General features: G+C 37.0%; 1 protein-coding gene and 1 long non-coding RNA gene across 4 annotated transcripts in view; one reads left to right on the top strand and one right to left on the bottom strand.

The window, feature by feature from the left end:
- The window catches only part of LOC307006903, a 36281-nt gene extending 34091 nt beyond the window's left edge, over positions 1-2190 (bottom strand). The window contains exon 1 of the long non-coding RNA XR_013799545.1: positions 1833-2190. This is a non-coding gene — a long non-coding RNA (uncharacterized lncRNA). The remainder of the gene's footprint in view (positions 1-1832) is intronic.
- Positions 1-25513, top strand: part of lpp (LIM domain containing preferred translocation partner in lipoma) — a 198462-nt gene that overhangs the window by 99323 nt on the left and 73626 nt on the right. For all 3 annotated transcript variants that reach the window (XM_079628403.1, XM_079628401.1, XM_079628402.1), the window contains one exon: positions 24638-25210. In XM_079628403.1, coding sequence (XP_079484529.1) covers positions 24638-25210 — 573 coding nt within the window. The remainder of the gene's footprint in view (positions 1-24637; positions 25211-25513) is intronic.

Raw genomic sequence — 25513 nt, 5'->3', positions numbered from 1 at the left:
GCTGATGTAAAATTGGTCAATTACATTCATATATAAATAAATAAAAAATATATATTTGTGTGTGTGTATGTATATATTATAATATATATATATTATTTCACCACATTGTTTTCATATAACAATATATATATATATATATATATATATATATATATATATATATATATATATATATATTGTTATTGTTATTGTTATATATATTGTTATATGAAAACAATGTGGTGAAATAATTCAAACATGATACTGTTAATTGTTTTGACTGTAGCGAACTCACAATTTATAGATAAATAAATGTATTTTGACATATCTATGGATAAATATGCATAATTACTGTACTTTTTTTTACTATTATTTTTTATTTATTGTAAATTGAGTTGGGTTTCCATGTTTTATGGAGACTTTCCATTTTATACTGTACAAACTGTATATTGTATATCCTAACCATACCCCTAAATCAATCACAGAACATTTTCTGCATTTTTTACATTTTCAAAAAACATCAAGTATGATTTATAAGCTGTTTTTTTCTCATTTGGACCAAAAAATGTCCCCATAAGAGCAACAATTTCTGGTATTACTATATTGTGGGAACATTTGGGGAATACAAGGGCGCAACTACCCAGTGTCAGAGGGGTGTGCAGCAAAAAAATTAAAATTAATAATAAGTGTTTCATGTAAAGAGTGAGTAGGAACGAGTGAGAGTTAACAGATGAAATAAGTATAAAATTGTAATTTATTAGTACAATTGAACTATACTCCACAGTGATGAATAAAAAAATAAAAAAAACTATAAAACTGCATTGGCATAGCAATCCCAGTGTTTCTCACAGGATTTTGGTAAAGCTGTGGTGAGTGGACCTTTGTCCGTCTAGGGGGGTTCGGGAGCACATGCCCCCTCGTAAGAAAATGTTGTGCTTATTAATGTTAAATTCATCAATCTGGTGCACTTTGAGAGTTCAAAATTAAAAGCTCCATTAAATATTTAGTGTACAAATTAAACAAAGAAAAATTCTAACCTCTTTTAGTTACAGTGTCTGTCTACATTACACTACTACATCATAATAGGTATTAATCCCATGATAGTAATAGCCATATATTGTAAAACAAATGCACTGAAAAATAAAGGAAACTTTCCTAATTAGTTATCTAGTACTAATTTCTATACTTGAAAGAGATAATCATGTGATATTTTATTTTGACAGAAACTGCATCAAGCTTTTGTTTTGGCGGAAAACAAAATAAGTTTCAAATAAAGAAAAAAAATAAGAGTTAAAAAAAAAACAAAGTATGAGATGTGTCGGCCCAACGGGAATCTCCCGGTAGTCCCGATGGTCAGCAACCTACATGCCTGAACGTCACACTTTAAATCCTACCTGTTGCCTTTCACCATATACTTATTTAGCTGCTGTCGCATAAATTGACATGCCATCTCCTTTTCCCTCTTTCTTTTTCTATTTTTAGCCCCCGACAGCTTTTTTGCTTTATCTATCTTTTTCGACGACAACTCACTACTCGTACCTGCTCGCTCACGGCGCCCCCGCCCGTGATATTACCTAATTATTAATTCTATGATGGAATCTTATGAGGGCGCCTACTCTAGCCTGTTAGTCCTCTAAAATGTTATATAACATTGAGGAAATGCAGAAATGATTTAGAAACGCACACCAGCAGCTACATATAGAAAATACCAACAACAAAAAAATTTTAGTAATGTTTTTACCTACGAAATGTTTGGTACCATTGCGCAAAGAAATGTTTTTACCATCGTGTTGGCACCTCTCTTTTGTCACACACACACACACACACACACACTCATACTAACATATTCTTACCGGTATATACATTCCAGCTAATGTTGCTCCTGGCTGATTAACTTGATTTGACCTTTGTATCAATCCAGCGGATCTGCCAGGCCTTTATTTTCCCCTCTGTTTATCTTATATGAATTATTTGTTAGAGTGACTCTGGGCTTGTTTAATGTGCCAGGTTTTATAGCTAAGGCCACTGGCACAGCTGCTCGGTCTGTAATCTTCCACTTGTACAAGCAGAGAGTAACGGGCGTCCTCAGTTCACAGTGCTCCCAAATCACAGAGCCTTCTCTCAGAAATCAATAGAAGTGCTCTTCCCCTCTTCCCTGTTTTGAGCTTTAAGGAAAGTGACTCTATCCCTGTTTACGTTGAAAAGGGACCTTTTTTGTGGTCTTTATTGACTCGTGTGTGTGAAATGGCAGCTGAACTTGTTTTGCTGCTTTGACTCAACCTGATGCACAAACCTATAAAAACAGTTCTCTTTGCTTTAGTTGATGCTCATAAAATGAAATGTGATCATTATATAAACCCCATTTGCTTCCATCATTCATCTCTCCAGCCATACCCCTGTCCCAGCAAACGGACTCGCATACACAAATACACACAGTAGGATCCATCCAAGAGGCAGTTCTGAGTTTGGCATAGATTAACATAGACGTTTCCCCTTTCACACCCACAGTGTTGAATCAGAAATACTCTTTATGGGAATGTAATTAATTGTTCTCTAGGGAGGACATCTCGTTTTACAATAACAATTTTTATAAGAGAAACAACTGTACATATGGCTCTTCAACACCTGAATAATTTTACATATTAAAGTTACATACAGTAGGAACATTTTATTTTAATAGGTCTTGGGAAGTATTGTAACTGAAATCAAAAATTGGATTTAATTTTTTAATTTGTCCTCAAACAATGTTCTAAAGTACAGAATTTACTTTTTTTTCTTTTTCCGGGAAGTAATGAAATATCTGCCAGATCTCAGATTACATTTAATCCTTAAACGCATACCTCGGGTCTTTAGCGAGCCGGGACATAATTTACTACCTCCTGCCTCATTCATTTGTGTTTAAATGTAGACGTCAACCTCCTAAGTATTCCTCAATTTATTTGGCTTAAACAATCTAACAATAAAGTTTATTTTTTGCAAAAAGTGTATAGGGTCACTAGCGACCCGAGGTATGTAATAGAGTAAGTATATTTTTAGGCGCAACAATAATCTCTGATGACACAATAAGTGCAATTCATCTTTATTTGTCAAGGTGTAAAAGTCTAAATGATGATGTGATGTTTCACTCACTATTACCGCAGTCATGAAACAAAAGAATACAGAATCATCAGCAAAACTTGAAATGGCTCAGTGATTTACTTTATGAGCAAACACCTTATCCAATCAAATATTAGTGTCACTATCACTCGATGGTGGATCTGGTGGGGAAGCTGTCAGCGATTAAAACATTGATGTTGAAAATGTTGAAAAGAATAGTTTTGAGAACATTGTTGAGATCGCCAAAATAGCGAAAAAACATCTGCTCAAATTGAATCCTTCAAAGTTAAAACATTAAAAAAAATTAACTTTGTTAACATAAAACATAAATTATTTTATTCTTTTGTAATTGTTATTAAAATAGCAAGAGTGTTTTAAACTATTGGGGCCATCTGTATTTAAGGGTTAATAACATTCTGTGAAATGGCAGCTTAAACTTTTTTTCTGAATAAAATGCCCAACTCTATCTAATTTTGCATCTAGCATGTATCCTAAATACACAAAATGAAATATTTGCACAAATTTTGCATAGTACAATTCTACTCAGTTATATTTTACTTGTTTTCTCAACTGTCTCATATCTTATATCAACCACGATTGTTACTGACACGGTTGTCTCCTTGGCAACCAATTACACTAACGTTACACACAAAACAAATTATAAGGAGCAAAATTTAGCGGTGTGGTGTAAATTACTCTGCCACAACTGTGTCATAATTTCGGAGAGTGGATATAATAAATACTATATATATAATAAATATTGAACTGGTTTGTTTATTACACTATTTGTTTTAAATTATCATAGTTGAAACATGCAATAGTTAATTTTTATTATGGATTTGCTCTGTTTTTCACAGATTGAAAGTATCTAGGACAAGAGTAAAACAATATAGTATTTATATACAACGCAAATGTTGATGGTAAGGTAAAATGTTTCCAAGATAGTTTTAATGTGATTCTCAAATGACAAAGATAAGAAAAGCTGTGAGTTTTAATAACAATTAAAGAAGGCTATCTCCCTGTTAGCTGTAAAAACTCCATTTCAACTGTCTAGATGCCACAGATTTATTTTAGTTCCTTTCCCTAAATGCTGTGAAACATCAGGTATTCAAATATGGCCTAACCAAGCTATAAGCAAGTCAGCATATTTTTTTCCCTATTTTACAAGACCTTTTAAAAACCCTGGCCTTGTCAGCAGTTAACGCGTGCATTCTCACTGTCATCTAAGAATAGGTAGGGGAAATTCTCTGGTGAAACACAAACTAGTAAACTCTAAAATGTGTTTTGTAAGAACTTCTAGATTTAGCTGGTTCCTGTTTAAGATGTTTCAGGTCTGTTACGCTTTCCCACCTTACAGCTAATGAACTGCAAATGAGATCAACTGAAAAAAGAGTGGTTAAGTCAAACGAAGCAGGAGTTACTAATTAAGGGTGCAAAGGGATGATCAATGGTCTCTGTCGTTATCCAATCAGGTTTCTTCAGTAACTTCTGCGATTGGGAGGTCAATGACAGTATATCTGTGCTTTTGTGTGTGTGTGTGTGTGTGTGTGTGTGTGTGTGTGTGTGTGTGTGTGTGTGTGTGTGTGTGTGTGTGTGTGTGTGTGTGTGTGTGTGTGTGTGTGTGTGTGTGTGTGTGTGTGTGTGTGTGTGTGTGTGTGTGTGTGTGTGTGTGTGTGTGTGTGTGTGTGTGTGTGTGTGTGTGTGTGTGTGTGTGTGTGTGGCCCACATTTTAGATTAGTTATTTAGCCCGTTACCCCTTTTGATTATTATACAATTTTGTGCACGCATAAAAATATAGGCATGTACATTCAAGGTTTTTCAAGTTTACTTGGTTTGGGAATGACATCTTTATGATTTAGCACAGCATTGACCTTTCAATAGTTGCTTGTTGAGAAATTTCCCCTCCCCAAATTTGGACTTTGGTTGAGCGCATATGCAGGATTCAAGAGAAAGTATCTCTCTTGGAATTAACAGTGAAACAGTGATGGTTGGGCTCATTTTGAAAAACCCAAAACATAAAAGACTGCCCTGACCTCCCTCACAAGCATGAAAATGTAATCAAATGAAGCCAGGAAGGCTGTAAATGAAGTTGTAATAGTTGTCCATTTAATTAAACATGGACGCATAGTCACATACATGTACGGGATGTTTAACTTTATCAGAGCGCCAGCTTACAGAGACTTATCTCATTATGTGACACCCTTTTGTGACATTAAAATATCCAACAATAGCATAAGATCTATTAGATCTATTATTCTAGAGTATGTGGAAAATCGCTTTACTCTTCAGAAATTCGAGTAGGAAGGCCTTCCGTCTTGAAATGCATCATTGAATTCAGTGTAATGTCTCAATGTAATTCAGATCTATTTATCAAGGACTTGAACAGAAAGTTCACCAAACAATGTTGTCATTACTTGTTCATCCGTATGACTTTTTTCTTCTGTGGAACATTAATTGTGTGTGTGTGTGCGTGTGCGTGTGCGTGTGCGTGTGCGTGTGCGTGTGTGTGTGTGTGTGTGTGTTGAACTACACAGACCATATAAATAAATGAATATGAAGGGAAAATGAAAAAAGACATTTAAAGAAAGCTGTACAGATTACACTATTTTAATTACAGAGGGCTAATTTTAGTTAGATACATTTTAATGTCTGTTGATATTTAGCACATTGAATTCCATGAAACCGTTATATCAGTTGAATTGATTTGTTTTGTTAAATAAGTGTTACAGTATGTTAAACATTGTTAAACACATTTGATTAACTTTGAATGTGTTAAATTGTCTTTGACAGCATTCGTTTTTGTTTGAACAGGCTTTATCTGGGAGTCTTGGCACTTATTTCCAGCTGCTTTTATTCCTGGTAATGTCAGAAATGCCATCAGTCCTCATCCCTTTCAATCACTTTGGCTTCGCTCCGTCATTGTCTTGTCCTTCTTCCGTGACCTCAATGCCACCCCTGACCTTCTGACCATTTACAGCATCATTTCCTCCTGTGAACCTCATTAAGAGGCTTTAAAATTAGCTGTAAATATTTAGTTGAAGAGCTTTTATTGGCCAGTCTGTTTGATCTGCACTTGGGGAGCAGCTAGGGTACAGTATTCACAATAAAATATCGATGCTTCTCCTCCCACAACCATCAAGATTTGCAGTGTTTTGCAACACTGCTGTCTTCATTCTTCCACTTTGTTTGATGGAGAATGTGAGAGTGCATGAGAACATGAAGTAGGTGTAAAGACCGTTTGCGCTGCTTGTCATAAAGCGCCTGTGGAATGAGGAGTACTGTATATGCGGCACGGGACCTTTGTGAGGTTGTAACAGTTTGTTTTAGCACTGGCTGCACGTGTTTATTGACTCATGCAGTGCTGAACTCTGCTTAGTAATATTGATAACACTATAATAACTCAATGACCTTGAAAATGAGAATGACAGAGATAGTTTATTCACAGCATTTCCTGAGCTTGATTTTGTTCTAGTTTATGCTTATTAATCTGATCTGTTTTATACATGTGATTGTAGTTTTTAAATAGATATGTGACACTAGGAGTGGGGGAATCATCATTTTTTTAATTATTATGTTAAATTAAGGTAAAACATTTTACTGTTGGTATTGCATCAGCTATCATAAACCAACAATAAACAATACTTTTAAAATAGGTGTATGTTAATTTCTACATATACACTACTGTTGAAAAATTTTCAGTCAGTACGTTGTTGTTGTTTTTTCTTGTTGTTTTTTTAAAGAAATTAATACTTTTCAGCAAGGATGCACTAAATTGATCAAAAGTAACAGTAAATACATTTGTAATGTTGCAAAATTGTGTAAATACACTTGTAATGTTGGGGGGGGGGGGGGGGGGGTATAATTGTTTCCACAAAAATGTTAAGCAGCAACTGTATTCAAAATTGAAAATAATAAGAAATGTTTCTTGACCACCACATCAGCATATTAGACTGATTTCTGAAGAATGATGTGACACTGAAGACTAAAGTTATGGCTGCTAAAAATTCAGCTTTGCCACCACAGATATAAACGATTTTAAAATGCATAAAGAAGAAAACTGTTATTTTAAATTAGAATAATATTTCACAATTCTGCTGTATTTACTTGGTATATTTGAACAAATAGAATATTTATAAATGATCATTCACCTAGAATAATAAATGCTGAAAAAATGTATTTAAAAACAACAACAACAACAAAAACATTGTAAACAAAAAATATGTTAGTTCCTGATACTGTACCTAATGCATTAACTAATATTAACAAATTGAAACTAAATGATTCACCTGACTATATTAGATAAATATTCTCACACCAGAAATCAATATTTTAGTTAAAACCTTCACAATAATATTTTTTTTTGGGGGGGAAAGAAAAGAGATTCACTCATAGATCGCTACGTCCCTGTAGGTTCCAATCCCAAGTTAGCACTTTGCTAAAAGGATCTGAAGTGAAGAGTAGTCTCAGTCACAAAATCTTTCTGTATGTTTCCATCCTTGACACTTTGTTTGTTTACAAATTTTTGTCAGAGAGGAAGACATTAGGCCTGAAGGAGCCATCTCAAGTCATGTGAGCCCCATACCCCTGCATTATTGAAGTCTTCCACACAGTTTAGCACAAGTTGAGTGCTTCCTCAGCTGCTGTTGTCCACGTATCATTCCACTCGGGCGCTCTGGGGTCACAGCTACACAAGCACACTCCGAAACAGAGAGCACACCTGACGTTAGGCTCATGGTCAATGTTGTTTTGGACCCCATTGACTTCCATTGTGTAGACAAACAGCTCTTCAAAATGTCATCTTTTGTGTTTTTATCATATAGGCTTGGAACCATTTGTCTTTATGTGAGTCTTATGCTCACCAAGGCTGCATTTATTTGATTAAAAATACAATTGAATCTGTAATATTGAGAAATATTATAAAAATTTAAAATACTTTTTTCTGTTTTCTATTTTAATATATTTCAAAATGTAATTTATTCCTGTGAAAGCAAAGCTGAATTTTCAACCGCTATTATTCCTGTCTTCAGTGTCACATGATCCTTCAGAAATCATTATAATGTGCTGATTTTGCTGCTTAAGTATTTTTTTTAAAATTATTATTATCAATTGACCCTTCGCAGGGAGCTTGATTGACAGGTGATCTGACCAATCATACTTCGCCATCTGCCATTTTGTCCGACAAAGCAGTCAGGAGAGTTAGTAGACTAACATGGGAGGATTTGAACTTGAAAAAAAGGAGTGTACTGACGTCTTTCCGCGGTTAAAACAACATTCCTTCTTATGTTCATTCATGTTTATTTGATGCTATAAATAAACTAGAAGGAAGAGATGATCGGTTCACGAGCAGCTTTAACTGAGGCTCTACAGCGATCTGTCAGACACATTAAAGAGCCACAAAACGGTATTTATTGTTTAAATTTCTTTTAAAAAATTGCCAAATTTGAAAGGTGAGACTTTGTTTAATATGTTTAATATCAAAAGTAACCGAAAAGTAACCTGTCTGTCCTGTCTGTCAGCGCGTTTTCAGTGTCCTCTCTGCTCCGCGATGTTTTTTTGAACTGCGTGAGAACATGGTGTGGCGTGAGAGCGGCGTAGCTTGTCGGACATAGCGACAGTAACTAAGGGGGGCGGGTCTTTGCGAACGGTCAATTGTGAAAACAGTTTATGCTGGTTAATATTATTGTGGAAACATACTTTTTTTCAAGATTCTCTAATGGATAGAAAGTTCAATAGAACAGCATTTATTTGAAAGAAAAATCTTTTGTAACATTATAAATTACTTTACTGTCACTTTTGATCAATTTAATGTGTCCTTGCAGATTTAAAAGTATTAATTTATTTTATAAAAAAAAAAAATCACACCGATCCCAAACTTATAAACACAGTGTACATCATTGTATGTTTTCTGTATTTCAGTTGATTTTCAGGTGTATGAACATGTACAAATTTTGATTCAACATTTCTCAAACCATGAAGAAGAATCCAAGGTTGGATGAGGCATTAACTTTGGCTTCATTGAAATGAAACCTGTTCAGAAAGTAACTCTCTCCTTTAAATTATAGCATCTCAGTCAGGAAGATGTTCAACATTTTATTGGTCTTTTTTATTGGTCTCTTGTTTCTAATTGTGCTTTACTACTGAGTTAAGGCTCATAAAGGATCGGAAATCTATTATTTCTTACAGAGAGCTTTTTTGTGTGGTTGGCACGGTCTTTGGGGATATTAACAATGTACCACGGTGCTCAAAGTATTGTGAATAATTACCTCACATCTGCATTGGACATCATTGAGAGTCCTTACATCAAGGCTGAGCGATATTCTTTTCAGCCGCATTAGTCTCTGGTGAGCGTCCACTCGGTTCTAGTCCCTATATTGTGTTTATAGAGCGAGTTACATCACTAGCACTCTGTAACAACAATTAAAGTGCTGACACTTCGGCCCACTCCAAGCTCTCCATTCAATTAAATCCTTTCCCATCACTGTCTTTTCTTTGTCTCTTGCTCATAAACCTCTGTCAAGACTCTTCATTTACCAGGCGGCATGAGCTGACGGCCTGGATCTGAGACTGTAAAATCATGACTTGTCATTCGTCACTGCTCTGTTTCCTGCCGCCTCCGTGAGAGGAGCTTCTTGGCGGCTTCACGCTGCTCTTGCTGTCCAGTATGCTCAGGGTCCAAATACAGCTCCTCTCATACGTGTCTGTATGGGTGCTGCGGCCCCTCGGGGTCAGGCGGAGGGCATGTTACCTGCCCAAGAAAACATTGGTTCTTTTGAACATTGTCGTAAATGTTTTAATGTTATTTATTGTAAATGCTGGTCTCAAGAGCAACACATGTGATTTGGCCCTTTTGGAAGGTGACTCGATAATCTATGTCACATGCTAAATTGCGTAATTTATGTCACATGCTAGATTGCGTAATCTATGTCACATGCGCTGCACAATTGTGGCACTTCAAAATTTAATAAACAAGTAGTCGCAAACAAAATATTCTGAAAGGTCCTGTGGCGTGACAAGCAATAATGTTAAAGTTTATTTATTTATTTATTCATTCACTCCAAAAGACCATTTAAAATGAACTAGCACATAAAAAAACCATCATAAAATTGCTTAACAGAAAGTTTGGACAGGACGTATCAAAGGACTTGTCCCTTTTTGTTTTAAACATACAATACGTTTTTAGTTCTTTCACAGCCCTAAACCATGACTTGTTGCTTATTTTTCGGTTGCGGGTTGTATCAGGGGAAGGGACATTCTCATCCTAGAGAGCATTTGATTGGACAAAAAATCTGTGTAGTGCATGATGAGTCATCAGTATGTTTGATCTGCTTTACCATATAAGAAATGCTGTCCATTTAAATTTGTATATCAGCTAGAAGTTGTATTTATTTATTTTAGGTTTATTTAACAAGTAGCAACTGCAACTTTACAACTAGCATACAGATTAGCTAACAAATCTGAAATTTAGGTTAAAAAAAGTCAGCTGTGGTTGCCATGCAGAACTTCATCGTAAAAAATATGGTTGAAACATCTTAGGTTTTACAGATTGAACACATTACACTAAAATAATTAAATAAACATTCATTTAACAACATTATAAATTGTAAGAAAAGAAAAAAACTAAGAATAATTTGAATCATAAAACATCAAATGTGAATTGTCACACTGGGAACTCAATGTCCATTAGGGTTTTTCACTGTGAATTATAAGATTACTTGTTTTTCTTCACTTCTAAAAATGTTCAATTTGACTGAATTTTACTATAAAATTAGATATATTACAGTTTTTCATGGTATGTGGTAAGGGAATTTACCGCTAAAATTCTTTAATATTAAAACTACTTTAAATAAAGCGGTTACAAGTCACAACACAGATATACACTTTCCAAAAAAACTAAAATTATTCAGACACCATATATAATTTTTTACTAGTGGGTGCAGGACACTATAGTTAATTTATGTAAGTTAGGATAGCAAGGTGTCTGAATAAATTTTGGTTTGACTGTACAATTTCCCCTAAAATCTTGATTAAAAAAATAATTTATGGACACGTTATGCATCAGTTAACCATGTTTAAATGCACTGCAGCATTCTGTGCTCTGCAGACAGCATGCTATTCCAAACGTATAAGAAGAACAGTCGTCGCCTGCCTTTCATTCTTTCGTTCTCCCAATTTCCTCTTATCTCTCCTGTAAATAGAAAGGAGGAGGTGTGCGGCTGCTTAAAGCTATTGTCAGCTTAGTTGCCACTCTGAGACATAATCCTGTTGTTCGTCTCCTGCTAAGGAAGACGATACATATTTCAAATTACTGCTCCGCTGCTACAAAAAATGGCAAAATGTTTGATTTTTGTGTGATAACGCTGTTTAGATAAATAATAATCAAATTCACTAATTTGTCAACACCGCCGCAGGACAGATACATTGATAGAAAGAGGAAATAAGAATATTAATGAATAATGGTCCTCTCATATTGTTGAGACACAGGCATTTACATTCTATCCATAACCATCATATTTGGGCACAGAGCATTTCTTTTATGTATTCATATAGCAACATTCTTAATTTAGATTGTTAGAGAGTAAAACACATAACATGTTATTTAAAAAAAAATCATAATTTGGTGTTATTATTGAAAATTGTTATTGGGTACTCAGAATTGAGCAGCATTAGTGTCTGATTGTTAAGAAACATTTCCTGCTCATTATTCCAGTATTACTCATAAAACATCGCAGACTTAAGAGACATGATCAATAATCAATATCTGCAGGTGATAAGAAGGAAGAGGAATGGCTTACGTTGGTTTACTTTAGCACGCATTCATGCCTGTTTAAAAAAGTGAGAGAGTGTATGTGTAGCACCTTTCTATTTAGTCTTTCTAACCCTTGATTAAGAGCTACTAAACAATATAATCTTGTTTATTGGTTTGTTTAATTGCTTGTTTATTTTAATATAATTGCTAGTAACATTACTAAGTGTGTATATACTTTCCATGAAGTATTTGTTTTCTCCTCTACTTTTAAAATGATAGATCACGCACAAAAAAAATCTTAGTCTTCTGCAGCTGTATGATGGCTTTGTTCAAGGATCATATTGAAATTTCATATGACGAACAAACTAAAGATGTTATTCACTGAAAATATTGCCGCCTTATTCCTCTATAGCATCAACTGCACTGTTACCACCAGTATGCAAGCCAAGAGGATCTTGTGTTCATCTTATACGGAAGTTTCAGTGAATAACAACTTATATTTCGGTCTGCTCCTCACATAAAGCTATCGGATGTCTTCTGAAGACTTGGAACATAGTGCATGAGTCATAATGAACTATTCTTACGGTGCTTTTCTACTGTTTTGGAACTTGACAGCCCCTGTTCATATTCACTTTCATTTTATGGCAAAAAAAAAAAAAAACCCGTTGTGTCCTTTGAAACAATATGAGGGTGAGTGGATAATTATAGAATTTTCATTTTTGCCTGAACATTTCCTTTAATTAACTGGAGTCATGGAGTTTTAAACCGTTTGCACCTTTTTTGTGTTGAACGTTCCCTCTAAGACTGAACAGGCTGCAGCCAGCAAGACGAAGGAGATTGAAGGAGACAAGAAAAAAACGCAGTGGGATACAGAGATAGGGATAAAAGTGTAGGAGGGGGCCAGTGGGAATGCAGTGCCCAACTGCCTGTGGCAGTCATTGACCTTAAGGTCAACATGGTAGCAGGTTCAGAGTTTTGACAGAAGCAGCCAACTGTGGAGAAAGGAGCGTGCCCGCTGGCACTCCATGTAGCCAGTCACTGTGCGTTAGTCTAATAAACTGCATACTATCGCTCGTGTGTCTGTTTTACACACATCCGACCAATCGCGTAGCCCGGCTGTTGGTCGGAGATGCTGAAGCCGTCATTGGGACCTGCCTTTTTACATTACAATGTTTGCCCTCTGAGTAACACCGCTAAACAGCTCACCCTCAAAAGCTCTGTCACCAAACATTAGCAAGGACTCAACCTCCTCCTCCTGCAGAGACGTGAGAGCACTGATTGGCCACCGCGAAATCTGATGACTTGGTGAGAAACATGTTTGACCTGGACATGACCTCTCGGACTAGGTATCAAGAGTGTGCACCCATACGTCAGCAATAGCCAGGAGTATTTGGAACATGAATCGGCAACGAAATCAGTCATTCAATCATTTGTGTCTTGTTTTCCAGTAAAATGATCTAAAGGTCCATACATTTCCTAGAGAAGAAAATATTTCTGAGAATATCTCTTTTATCCTGTTAGTACTACATTAATTCTTTGGCTATTTTTTTAGCATGGTTTTCCAGTAAAAATAAAAATATATATATATATATTTATCCTTGTTTAATATTATTATTATTGTTTAGCTCTTTGGCTCTTTTATTAGCATAAATCTGTTTTCCAATAAAATTATGTATGTACCAGACACATAGCCAGTCAAAAATGTACATTTTTGTCACAGTGTTGTTACTTTCATGTTGTTTCAAGCCTACAACATTCCATAGAACTTTGCGAGAAAGAGAAGATATAGAAGTTGGCTGAAGAATATCCAGGCTGCTCTTTTCCAAAAGGATGAAAGTGATAGCATAAACTTATCTAAACCTTAATGCTAAAATAACCTTTGGCTATTTTATTAGCATAAACCTTGCCTTGTTTTACAGTAAAATTATGTATATAAATGTGTATACTAAGCACATTTTCTGGAGAAAAAAATATTGCGTTTTTAGCATAAACTATTCAGATTTGTTAGATGTTCTGTTATTACTTTAAACCATTTTCCTTCTGCATTAAATGTATTTATTTTTATCCAGGAAAAATAAAACGAGACAAAAATATTGATTATGAAAATGATTTAAGTGAATATGAATGCAATAAGCCATCTAGCATGTTCTAAGTGGATAAGAAACATCATGCGGACAAGTTCTCTCTGATATTTTCTTGTGCGTTGCGTATTTAATGGGTGAATTACCACATGAGATAGACATTATGGGCCCTGAGGGACTGTTCAAAAAGGGATGCATGATGTACAGAGTTGACTCAAAATGGTGATGCTCATGGCTGTTGTCATTAACACTGGAGAGTTCAAAATAATGCTCATTGAATATTACTTTCTTATACATTACTGATGTTCTCGAACCATGAGCTTCAGCAGTTAGGGGTGATATTATCAGTATTATTAGTTGTAGTATTAGTAATATTTCCCTGAAATCATGCTTTGTGGATAAATGTGTACCATATTCAAATGCGATCCTCCTCGTTGCTTTGCTTTGACATCTTTGATGTCTTGGTATCATGGTCACGCATAAACCCTCTGAAGAATACCTTTTTTCTGTCTGTAGTTTCTGTGAAACTATTGAAGAACATGATTAGGCGAGGAACGAAAGCTCATAATGAAACAGAAGGGGAGAGATGAAAGCCACCTATGTGGAATTTCAAAAAAACAAACTCCCACTCAAATCGTGTAAATGAAAGTTTTTCTGAGAACAGTGTCTTTGATGGACAGTTTTGTGATTGATATCGTGCTTGCTTCAGTCACAATTACAGCTTCCTGGTAAACCCTCACTTGACTTATCTGATTAAGAGAAGGTACAATGTTTGAGAATAAAGATGACGACAGATTCAGATCTCAACTCTTTGGGCACAACAAAAAATCACTTTACTGGCTTTTATAGAAAATTTATTTTTAAAAAAATGCTACAGTAAAAAAAACGTATTAGTTTAACGGTAAGTTTCATTTACCATATGGTGAAAATTCTAAACTGTTTAACATTGTTTTATGTTGGTATGTTTTCATTATCTATTAAAGAAAATGATGCTAATCTTAACAACCTATTGTAAGCCTTTTAATATACATGTATAATAACGAAAGCAAAAACACAAATGCTGCCGACTAACATCGGTTAGCAAGTCCTGTCAATGTTTTAATTTTACGATCATTTAGTTTAATTTATTTCAGTGTTTTGTTTCAGTTAATAAATCTACTAACAAATAAAAATAACATGAAGTTTAAGACACATAACGTATTGACATGCATAGCCTTTCTAAATTGTAGAAAAACTGGGCACACAATGTTAACGTTTAGCCTACTTGACTTAAATGCAATAATAGAAGCCTACATTTGTTTTAGTTCTAAATTTGTACTGTAATTTATGAATTTGTTAAACTACAATGTTTCACTTGAATTTATCTGCTACCACAGCTCTCAATAAGCCGTGGAAGATTACGTAATAGAGAGAATAAACTGACACTTTTCAAAGTGCCACTTAGCGGTAAAAGGCAGCAAATACACACCCCCAATTTTGACGCCGCGGGACCGGCGGCGGTAAAAGTATTATTCTAGTTGAGTACCAACTGTTTATAGATTTACAGTAAAATACAGTCAAATTTATGATTTGTACAAGTAAAATGAGTACAAGGACATGCATGACACATCACTTATGATTATGTTTTATATAAATAATTTTGTTTCATTTATGTTAACGGTAATGTACAGTACATTAGGGTGTTTTATGGACAGGCCAGTTGGACTCTGATTCATCATGTGGCTTTCTATTGTACCGCTTGTATTATTATGATTTGTATCAGTACATTTTAATGTACAAAATAGATTTTAGTATTTCAAGTCAATTTCTAATACATATCATGTAACTTATGGATATATAGGTTGTAAAATACACAGGCACCAATCATGGGCCACCCAGTAATAGTGGAAACATTGTGACCATAGTTTTTACAGTAACCACAGCTTGGTTTTATTTTTACTATACATTTAACAGGATATTCTTTACAGAGCAATTATAAAAATGTAAGGAAGATGTAAGCATCTAAACACACTCCATATGTGACGGTCGGGTTCTGTTTAAACTTTAAACAGAACCCTTATGACCTTTTCCCCAATAAAAGAACACAGTTTAAGACATTTACTTGACCTTACAGACTGTCAGGTTGTTAGGGATAATCAGTTTAAGATCGTGTATGTGTGTGTGTGCCCAGTGGTTATGAAACTGTTCTAGTTCTGCAGAGAGTCCATTTCCGCTCCGACTCAAAGGGAAACTAATATTACCTAAGTTGATTATTTTGTTTAACATGGTCTTCAGAGCTTGACATTTGATCATCGAAGGAATGTTCACTTTTCACCCAAATGTGTTTTATATTCAAATGGACAAGAGTTCAAAACAGCACGAGGCCTTTGTCAGTGGAACGTCTTGAATCCTATTTAATATAACTTAATCTGCTTTACATTGTGCGAGTGGATCGGAGCCCCTAAAGAGACGGCAATTACTACGTCTCGACAGCTTTGACTGTGACATGGATGAGCAAAGCTGACCGAACATGCTGTAACAAGGGCGGGCAACGCAGACCTTCTCTTGCTGACAGACTTCCTTCGCACTTTGATCCTGCCTGACCCGCAGTCCGGGAGGCCGAAGTGAGACGTCTCTCCCATTTGTTCAGACACAAAGCATGTGTACAGAAGAAAAAAGGTGGAGAGAGGAACTTCTCTTTTTGTAGCGCTAGGGTTTTCCCCTCTGAATTGTACAATTGCAAGTCCCCCCATCCGCCCTTTCGGTTTGAAATGCAAAGTTAACAGATTTACCCAGGCCCTCAAGCCCTGCACGCTCGCTCCTAATCTATTCTAATGTGTCAAAAAGCCTTTCCTTGGAGTTACAGAGAAATTTCACACTCGAGTTGTTTGTAAAAGTCATTCTGAATCATGAGTTTTAGGGGAAAAGTATAAGTTTCTTAAGTAAGTGACTGTTCAGAGAAGCTACTGGACTACTGGTTCACTTCACACTCAACAGAACATTTGATTTGGTTTAATTCACTACAGAGCTGGTTTGTGTGTTAATGTGTGCAAATGTGTGTGATGTGTGCATATACAAATGGTCATACGATAAGGTTGGGTTACAACAGTTGATCATATGCACTTTTAATGTATGTCTTGTTGGTAATGTTAATCTTTAGTTATTAGCATATGCTTTATATCTGCCTGTCCTGGCGTTTAAGTTTTACTTCAAGGGATAGTTCATCATTTTCTCACCCACATGCTGTTCCAAAACTTTGTTTCTTCTGTGGATCACACATGAAAACACACAAAAACATATGGAGATTTAGTTTCTGCTCTGACAGCCGCAAGTTAGATCAGGAATGGTGAGAGAACATTGTGCTTGGTACGTTTTTTCGTCTTCAAACCAAACTTGTGTCTTTTAGCTGACAAAGTTTAAATCCCCGTCGGAGAATAGGCGGTCTTTTGCTGTTTGATCACATGAGCCTTTACTCTAAGAAAGCAATCCTGTCGAATATGTTTTCAACTACCTCTGGAAGTGGTCAAAAGTGGACAAGCTCAAAACCAGTGCAGAGCCAGTGGTTGTTCTGTAGGCAAGCATCAGTGCCTTGAATTACCAAAATTGGTATTACAAAAATGTTATCATGTAAGCTTTACTATACATCTCAACAAGGGAATTTATACTAAGCAGTGAGTCCACGAAGGGCTTGGAGAGCATTCTCAGCTTGCAGTTTATACAGGCCCGCATGTCCCTGATTTATACATGTGTATATATAATATATTGTGGATAATGTTTCATCTGGTTTTCATTTGTAATAGGGCTGTAATGATAAAAGATTTTCTCCACACATTTATAATGGCCAAAGGAATTCACAATTACGATAGTATTGCAATATCTTTAGAAATTAGAAATGTATCTATCAGTCAAATTCTTAAATCTTAACTTTTTGTGTTTTCTTTGGCAAATGGATTGAGAGAGTGTCTGTAAATGTAACTGGAGCTTGATCTGCACTTCCTGCAGACATGTGTCAAACACCTTATCTTATTTGTGTTTTTTGTACAGAACCCCAAAAACTTTTTTCAAGTGCAGATAGAATGTCTCACCTTCACCTGTCATGTCCTCCGACATTTTGACCGGCAGTAGTAGCTACCAAGGGGGTAGTCCATCCGCCGGATACTGAAGCCTCCCCGGGAGCCGCCATTGTAGCAGAACTTCACCTGCTGTTAGCATTCCATTGACTCCCATTCATTTTGGCATCACTTTGACAGCGAATAACTTTACATCTGAGGCGTCCAAAGACTCCATTTGTCCATTATTTATTTCTAAAGAACAGACAATGTATAAAAGGCTCCATTACCTTGTACCTTACCTTATGGCCCCGTAGAAACCGCTTTTGTAAAAATAGGCTAACGATTGCGTCATAACCACGCGACTCTCTGTCGCACTGTAGAGAAATTACCGCATAGACAGGCGGAGAAGCTCATAGGCAATCGTGGAGGCATAAAGTCTGATAAAGTCAAGGGAGAAGCCCATAGAGAGTGATAAAGTTGCTCCCGCTGCTAGCTCATGGACAGCTAATGCTCACGCTCTCCGTCTCTGCGAGATTCGGAAGGGAATGATTCAGATTTCTCTCGGCACATCTACTAGAAGACTGAAAAGTGTTAGACACGTTGTTCACGTCACCAAGCTCAGTTTGAGCCTGCGCAGTACGCCTGGGCTTCAAATGGGCTTCACTTTTCTCCGTTGAAATCTATGGGGTCGCTGTGTCCATCTTATATACTGTCTATGGTAGCTACACACTGCGTCATCATTTATTTTTTTACACTTTATGATTGAAACCAGCATTATGTTGCAATACCGCCACCTACTGTGTTGGAGTGTCAACCAGATGGTGCTGGATTATTAACAATATTTCTCTATGTGCAGCATTTACACAATATCACTATTTCATTCATCGCAGTTATCATCAGCAGTGTTATATTGTGACACTCATAGTTTGAAACTAGGAAAATGAATGTCAATGGGTCCATTGACCCCATTGACTTTCATTGTATGACTAAAAATCTTGTGGTCATGGATCCTTCCAATACAACTGACGAAGCTACAACCATGTCACTTTGTTCATTTTAACACACAATTCGTATCACTTAGAAGTTGTGAACAGATGTGCCTATTTCCATGGCTTCACTGACATAGTTTAAGACTTCCATAAAACAGAACTTTCTTAATTTGTTTGCACAGGGAAATCTGTGATGTGCCATTTCATAGCAATCTTCTCCTACCCATGATTTCACCCTCAAATAAAGGAGTGATTTCCTCTCCTCTAATCTAATGGGTGTATAATTTGCCATGACAATATAATTATTTTTAGGGTCCTATTTGCATTTCCAGCCCTCTGCTAAGTAAATGTTAGGGTTTAAGGTCTTTATAGATAAATTAATAATATCAAGTATTTAAAATAGCATGAAACATTTAAATTGAGTAATTTCACTTCCTGAAGGGCACGTTTAGGGTATTTTACATTTGCATGCAGACAGATACATCGGCCCTAATCACTGAGACGCAAAATTGTAGTTAAGAGTGTGAAATATTTCATGGGGCCTTTTTTGGGTCTATCTGATTTTTGTGTCATGAAGCCTGAGGTATTATTCTTGAGATAAAATAAGAAAACAAACTCTCCATCGTCTATCATTTTTCTTTATTTCAATAGCTGCGGCTCAAGCACATAAAGATACGTCAAATACAGTTTGTCCTTCATTTACACAATCATATCAATGATGATTTTGTCTGTTAAACTAAGGACAGAACTCTGTAAGAATTCCCCTCGCCCCCCCACCCCTGCTGTTAAATGTAAAGTTGGAACGTGACCAAGAGCTTGAGTTGCCACTCATCTTTATTTGCTCTGTTAGGTTAATAAACCTCTTTGATTGGTTACCTTGATTGGTCATCACGCTTGCTGTGTCACTCAATCCCCTTCCTGACTATGCAAGAGTGTTTTGAGCAGTAATAACAGGCCGTATTTATGTCTTTAAAGAACAAGCCTCTGCCTTAGGCATGTAGTTTCATTCTCCTCATCATGTGATGGAGACAGTAATTGATTTCTCATTCTCTGACTTAAGGCAGTAACCTAAAAAGAAAAGCATAGGTTAATGACAGCTAGTTTGTAGGTCAATAATAGAGAATTTAACAGAGTAGAATGGTGATCTATTTGAAACAGACTATTAGACTTTGATTTTCTAATATGTAATTGTAACTGGCACAGTCACCTTGGAGGAGTCATTTACTTCTGCCCTCTTTAGCTATACAGTATATGCACAGACAGCAATACAGTATGTTATCAGCCAATTCATATTTTTGAATACGGTGTACAAGAAATCAGGTATAAAACCTCTGATTATTGAAGCTGGCAAAATATGGTGTTAAAGGGCACCTATTATGGAATTTTGAAATTTACCTTTCATGTAGCGTGTAACATAGATCTAAGTGAACAAAAACATCCTGCAAAGTTTGAAATATGAAAGTGCACCGTATATAAAGTTATTGTCTTTCAAAAGTAAGAGTCGACTCGGAGTCATTTTTATGAATCGTTAGAAGACCGAAGCTTTTTCTCTGACTAGATGACGTCAACTTGTAAAGTTATTTGAATACGATACGCCCACTTATTGCGCTCCAAGGCCAGGGAAAAAACATCATGGCGAGGAGACGCTGTGTTCTGAAGTGCGACTCAAAAGCCAACTTTTTTCATCTGCCCATGGAGGAGCATTTGAAGACTAAGTGGCTACAATTCATATATACAGCTATACCACAGAAGTATAGTCTGAGCCTTGTGCTTTGTTCGCGCCATTTAGAAGACGATTGCTTTTTAAATGCAATCAAACTTGGATTCGTGAGCTGGCTGATATTGAAGGAAGGTTCAGTTCCAAGTGTATTTGCATCCGCTTCCTCCTCCGTATCACAACCTGTAAGTGTTATTAATAATTGTTGCTTTTATGTTTTATGTAGCATGCTTAATAATTATTTTGTTTGTTGTGTAAGCAGCGTTTAGCTTCTAGGTCTTCAATGACAATTGTATTGAGATATGTGAAGTGTTTGTCGTTGTTTTCGGAGTTGTCTTAAAGAATAGAGTAATACCTCGTAGAAACGTAACTGCATTTTTTTTTTTTTTTTTAAACGTTATGTTTATGCATCGGGCTAATGCAAAGACTGATTGTGCTTTTACAATATGAACTCTGGGATATGCTTGCTAACATAACATTAAATTCTTCATCTTATTTTTAGTTTTTTACTACAAACTAAAGCAGTGGACTATAATCATTATTATAACAAAATTGAATTGATAAAAGCATCATTGTACTCCGTGTTAAAAATAAGTATTATCTCTGTAAACACTGCTGGGTCATCTGACCAATCAACGCAGATTACGTTGCGCAAAGGAGGGGTTTGGAAAAATGAGTCGTTGAACGAATCATTTGGGAGTCGGTGAGCAAATCAGGTAAAAATAAATGCATATTATACGACAACAAAAGTGTTTTTTGTCATTGCATGCATGTAAAACTGTTGTTGGGGACTCCCAAAACAACATTAGGAACATTTTAAATGTCATAATAGGTGCCCTTTAAGCATTTTTTCAAAAATAAAATTACTATATTTTATCTTCACTCTCATTTCATTCAAGGTCACACTAAATAACAGTTGATTAATAATAATAACTTACTATTGGCTGCCATGCTTTGTCAATTTGCATGATTTATTTGATTTTCAAGTTCAGTTTTAACTTTTTACTTATTATATTTCTTTTGTCAAAGATAGTATATTTTACAACAAATAAGTATAATACATTTGTACAACATAATTTTTGGTACTGTATGTTTTCAGATTTTTTAAATATGCAATATGGAGAAGAAACGTGCATATTTCTAGATTGTGAAAGAATATTATTTAGAATATTAATTACAAGATCTGTATAATATCCTACTATATTTGCATTTGTCATTTGTATTCCAAGTTACAGTTAAAAGGTGTTTTAAAGCAAAAACACATTTTAACATTATAAACGTTTTCTAAAGAAATTGCGCACGTTTTAGTTTGACTTTTTTTCCATTTAACCACGTTTATAGATCCAGTTGGTTTTAACCGTAGATTCCCAGGATTAAAACAAATTCTTTCTGACCCACTTACTTCAGCAAGCCACCTTAACCATGAAACCCATCTAAAGTACATGATGCAACTGTGCCTTTCCCCACACAACCAAACACTTCCTCTCTGAATTCATGAAGAGATGGGCATCACCACGAGATTAAAACATTTTTATAGGCACATTCACTTCACAGACGTGTTTAAAACGTGCAATTCTGCTTGAGGCAATGATGTGCTATCATGAAGTGTATTACTGAATGTTTCATCATGAAATTAGAGTCTCTTTGGTCTTCATTTAGCTGGTTAGTTATGACAGAACAACCTTCTATAGATGAATAAAATCAGCCAAATATTATAGAATGGAAGTATCTCTTTGGTCTTTTAATTCAATCAGACAAAGCACCAAATGCTCTACAGCTAGGATTTATTTTGATCTTTGATGGTTGTCACTGGGTTTGTGCTTATTTTCATTTTCAATAATCTTTTTACATCTAGAGAAATCAAGCCTGTCCTCAGGCTCTGTGACACAGCCATTGTTGGACGTTGAATAGACTTCTCTGTGGTGAGCTACAGAGCCAAAGCACCCAGGAATCCGGGGACACAAATCTTTCTGATTTAGACTCCGTCCCATGCGGCCCGCTAGCATCAGCACAATTGTCTCTACACTCGTCAGACTGCCCATCACTTCTCTCTGTCCAGTCCAACAAAATAATTTATACCCTACTCTTGACTCTAAATCTCAAAGCTTTATTAGCCATAGTTTATGAGTGGATATGGTCTGGGCACGACCAACTGATGGTTGTTGCACTTGCCCTGTGGATCGATCTGTATTAGACAGGCTGCATAATTACTGTACTTGCGCTGTAAGATGTGGGATGGTTAAATTGTTGTGCTTGAAGGTTATACGCCCCCTGATGTTCACTAGGACCACCTCTCATTGTAACATGTCTGTCCCATCATTAACGACCATTTGTTAACGACCAGCCAGTTACCAAGCTGTGATGACAGTAGTTCAGTCGTTTGTGCTGTTGTATAACTTGATGTCCGAGTGAGTGAGTGAGTGAGTGAGTGAGTGAGTGAGTGAGTGAGTGAGTGAGTGAGTGAGTGAGTGAGTGAGTGAGTGAGTGAGTGAGTGAGTGAGTGAGTGAGTGAGTGAGTGAGTGAGTGAGTGAGTGGGTGGGTGAGTGAGTGAGTGAGTGAGTGAGTGAGTGAGTGAGTGAGTGAGTGAGTGAGTGAGTGGGTGGGTGAGTGAGTGGGTGAATTAATGAGTGAATGAGTGAGTGAGTAGTTGAGTGAGTGAGTGAATGAGTGAATGAGTGAGTGAGTAGTTGAGTGAGTGAGTGGGTGGGTGAGTGAGTGAGTGAGTGGGTGGGTGAATTAATGAGTGAATGAGTGAGTGGGTAGTTGAGTGAGTGAGTGAGTGAGTCGAGTGAGTGGGTGGGTGGTTGAGTGAGTGAGTGAGTGAGTGAGTGAGTGAGTGAGTGAGTGAGTGAGTGAGTGAGTGAGTGAGTGAGTGAGTGGGTGGGTGGGTGGGTGGGTGAGTGAGTGAGTGAGTGAGTGAGTGAGTGAGTGAGTGAGTGGGTGAGTGAGTGAGTAGTTGAGTGAGTGAGTGGGTGGGTGAGTGAGTGAGTGAGTGGGTGGGTGAATTAATGAGTGAATGAGTGAGTGGGTAGTTGAGTGAGTGAGTGAGTGAGTGAGTGAGTGGGTGGGTGAATTAATGAGTGAATGAGTGAGTGGGTAGTTGAGTGAGTGAGTGAGTGAGTCAGTGAGTGAGTGGGTGGGTGGTTGAGTGAGTGAGTGAGTGAGTGAGTGGGTGAATTAATGAGTGAATGAGTGAGTGGGTAGTTGAGTGAGTGAGTGAGTGAGTGAGTGAGTGAGTGGGTGGGTGGGTGAGTGAGTGGGTGAGTGAGTGAGTGAGTGAGTGAGTGGGTGGGTGAGTGAGTGAGTGAGTGAATTAATGAGTGAATGAGTGAGTGGGTGAATTAATGAGTGAATGAGTGAGTGGGTGAATTAATGAGTGAATGAGTGAGTGGGTAGTTGAGTGAGTGAGTGAGTGAGTGAGTGAGTGAGTGAGTGGGTGAGTGAGTGAGTTAATTAATGAGTGAATGAGTGAATGAGTGGGTGAGTGAGTGGGTGGGTGGGTGAGTGAGTGAGTGGGTGGGTAAGTGGGTGAGTGAATTAATGAGTGAATGAGTGAGTGGGTAGTTGAGTGAGTGAGTGAGTGAGTGAGTGAGTGAGTGAGTGAGTGAGTGAGTGAGTGAGTGAGTGAGTGAGTGAGTGAGTGAGTGGGTAAATTAATGGTTGAATGAGTGGGTGGGTAGTTGAGTGAGTGGGTATTTGAGTAAATGAGTAGGTGGGTGGGAAAGTGAGTGAGAGAGTGAGTGGGTGAGTGGTTATTTGAGTGAATGAGTAGGTGGGTGAGTGAGTGTGCTTTTGTGCATTGTGGGACATTTTTCCACCTTGGTCAGGCCTATAAAACTAACTTTTAAATGTATTAATTAATTTAAAAACATTCAAAAGTTTGCCAAGTCATCATTAAACATACGTGTTGATAAACTGCAAATGTATTTTTTTTTTTTTTTTTTATATATATATTTTTATATTTATTTATCTCAATTTATCTGTTTATTTCTTATAGAATTCTGCCAGCCCAGCTGCGACAGGCTCCAATGCCCCTGTTACAGGCTATCGCCGCATGGTCATCCCAACCCAGCCCCCTCTAACTGCCACTAAAAAATCCACCCCGAAACCACAGGCCCCTCCGACTATCCCTCCTCCAGCTTCATCTTCTCCACGCCCCCAATACCAGCCGGCGCCCCAGCCTGTCCCAGCGTCCTACACCACCGCCTCTACTCCGAGCCAGCCAACCTTCAATGTTCAGGTCAGGGCCGCACAGCCTGGACCCCAACAGCAGCCGGTCCGTGGTCCAGCCCAGGTACAGTACATGCCGGCTCAACCCAGAGGCCCTGACTTTGCATACGGGCCTCCTCAGCCGGGATTCTGCCCTGCTCCATCTGGAGGCTACCATGACCAACACTATGGTGGAGCTCCTGGTTATGGAGGTCAGAACACATGGAGAGCTGAACCGAGTCACCATGCCCCTCCTCCATCCACCCAAGGGTACCAGCCCGCTCCCCCGAAAAAAACCTACATCACTGATCCTCCTGCCAGCTTGGCACCCTTCGGCGGTGGGCCTTCTGTTCCTCATAAGGTAAGGGCCACATATATGTTTCAAATAACAGTATAACAAACAAAAACAGATAGAAAAACAGATCCATGAAAAGCTTACCGGTACTTAGAAAAGCATTCAGGCCCTTAATCAATTCTCTCATTTTAATGAATTTATGTAATTATGTTCTCTGTGATACTTGTATTTTAGAGCACTGAAACACATATTGAATTATCTTAAAAGGGCATGCACTATTTGTGTCACGGGACGAAATGTTCTTTAGAGGACAAAATGGCCCGTGTATAACTTATATATACAATAATACTTGTGTATAAAAACACAAGA

This window comes from Phoxinus phoxinus (assembly GCF_949152265.1).
Source record: "Phoxinus phoxinus genome assembly, chromosome: 11".
NCBI lineage: Eukaryota > Metazoa > Chordata > Actinopteri > Cypriniformes > Leuciscidae > Phoxinus > Phoxinus phoxinus.
Note: the sequence above shows the minus strand (reverse complement) of the source record. Positions and strands in the feature narration are given on the sequence as shown.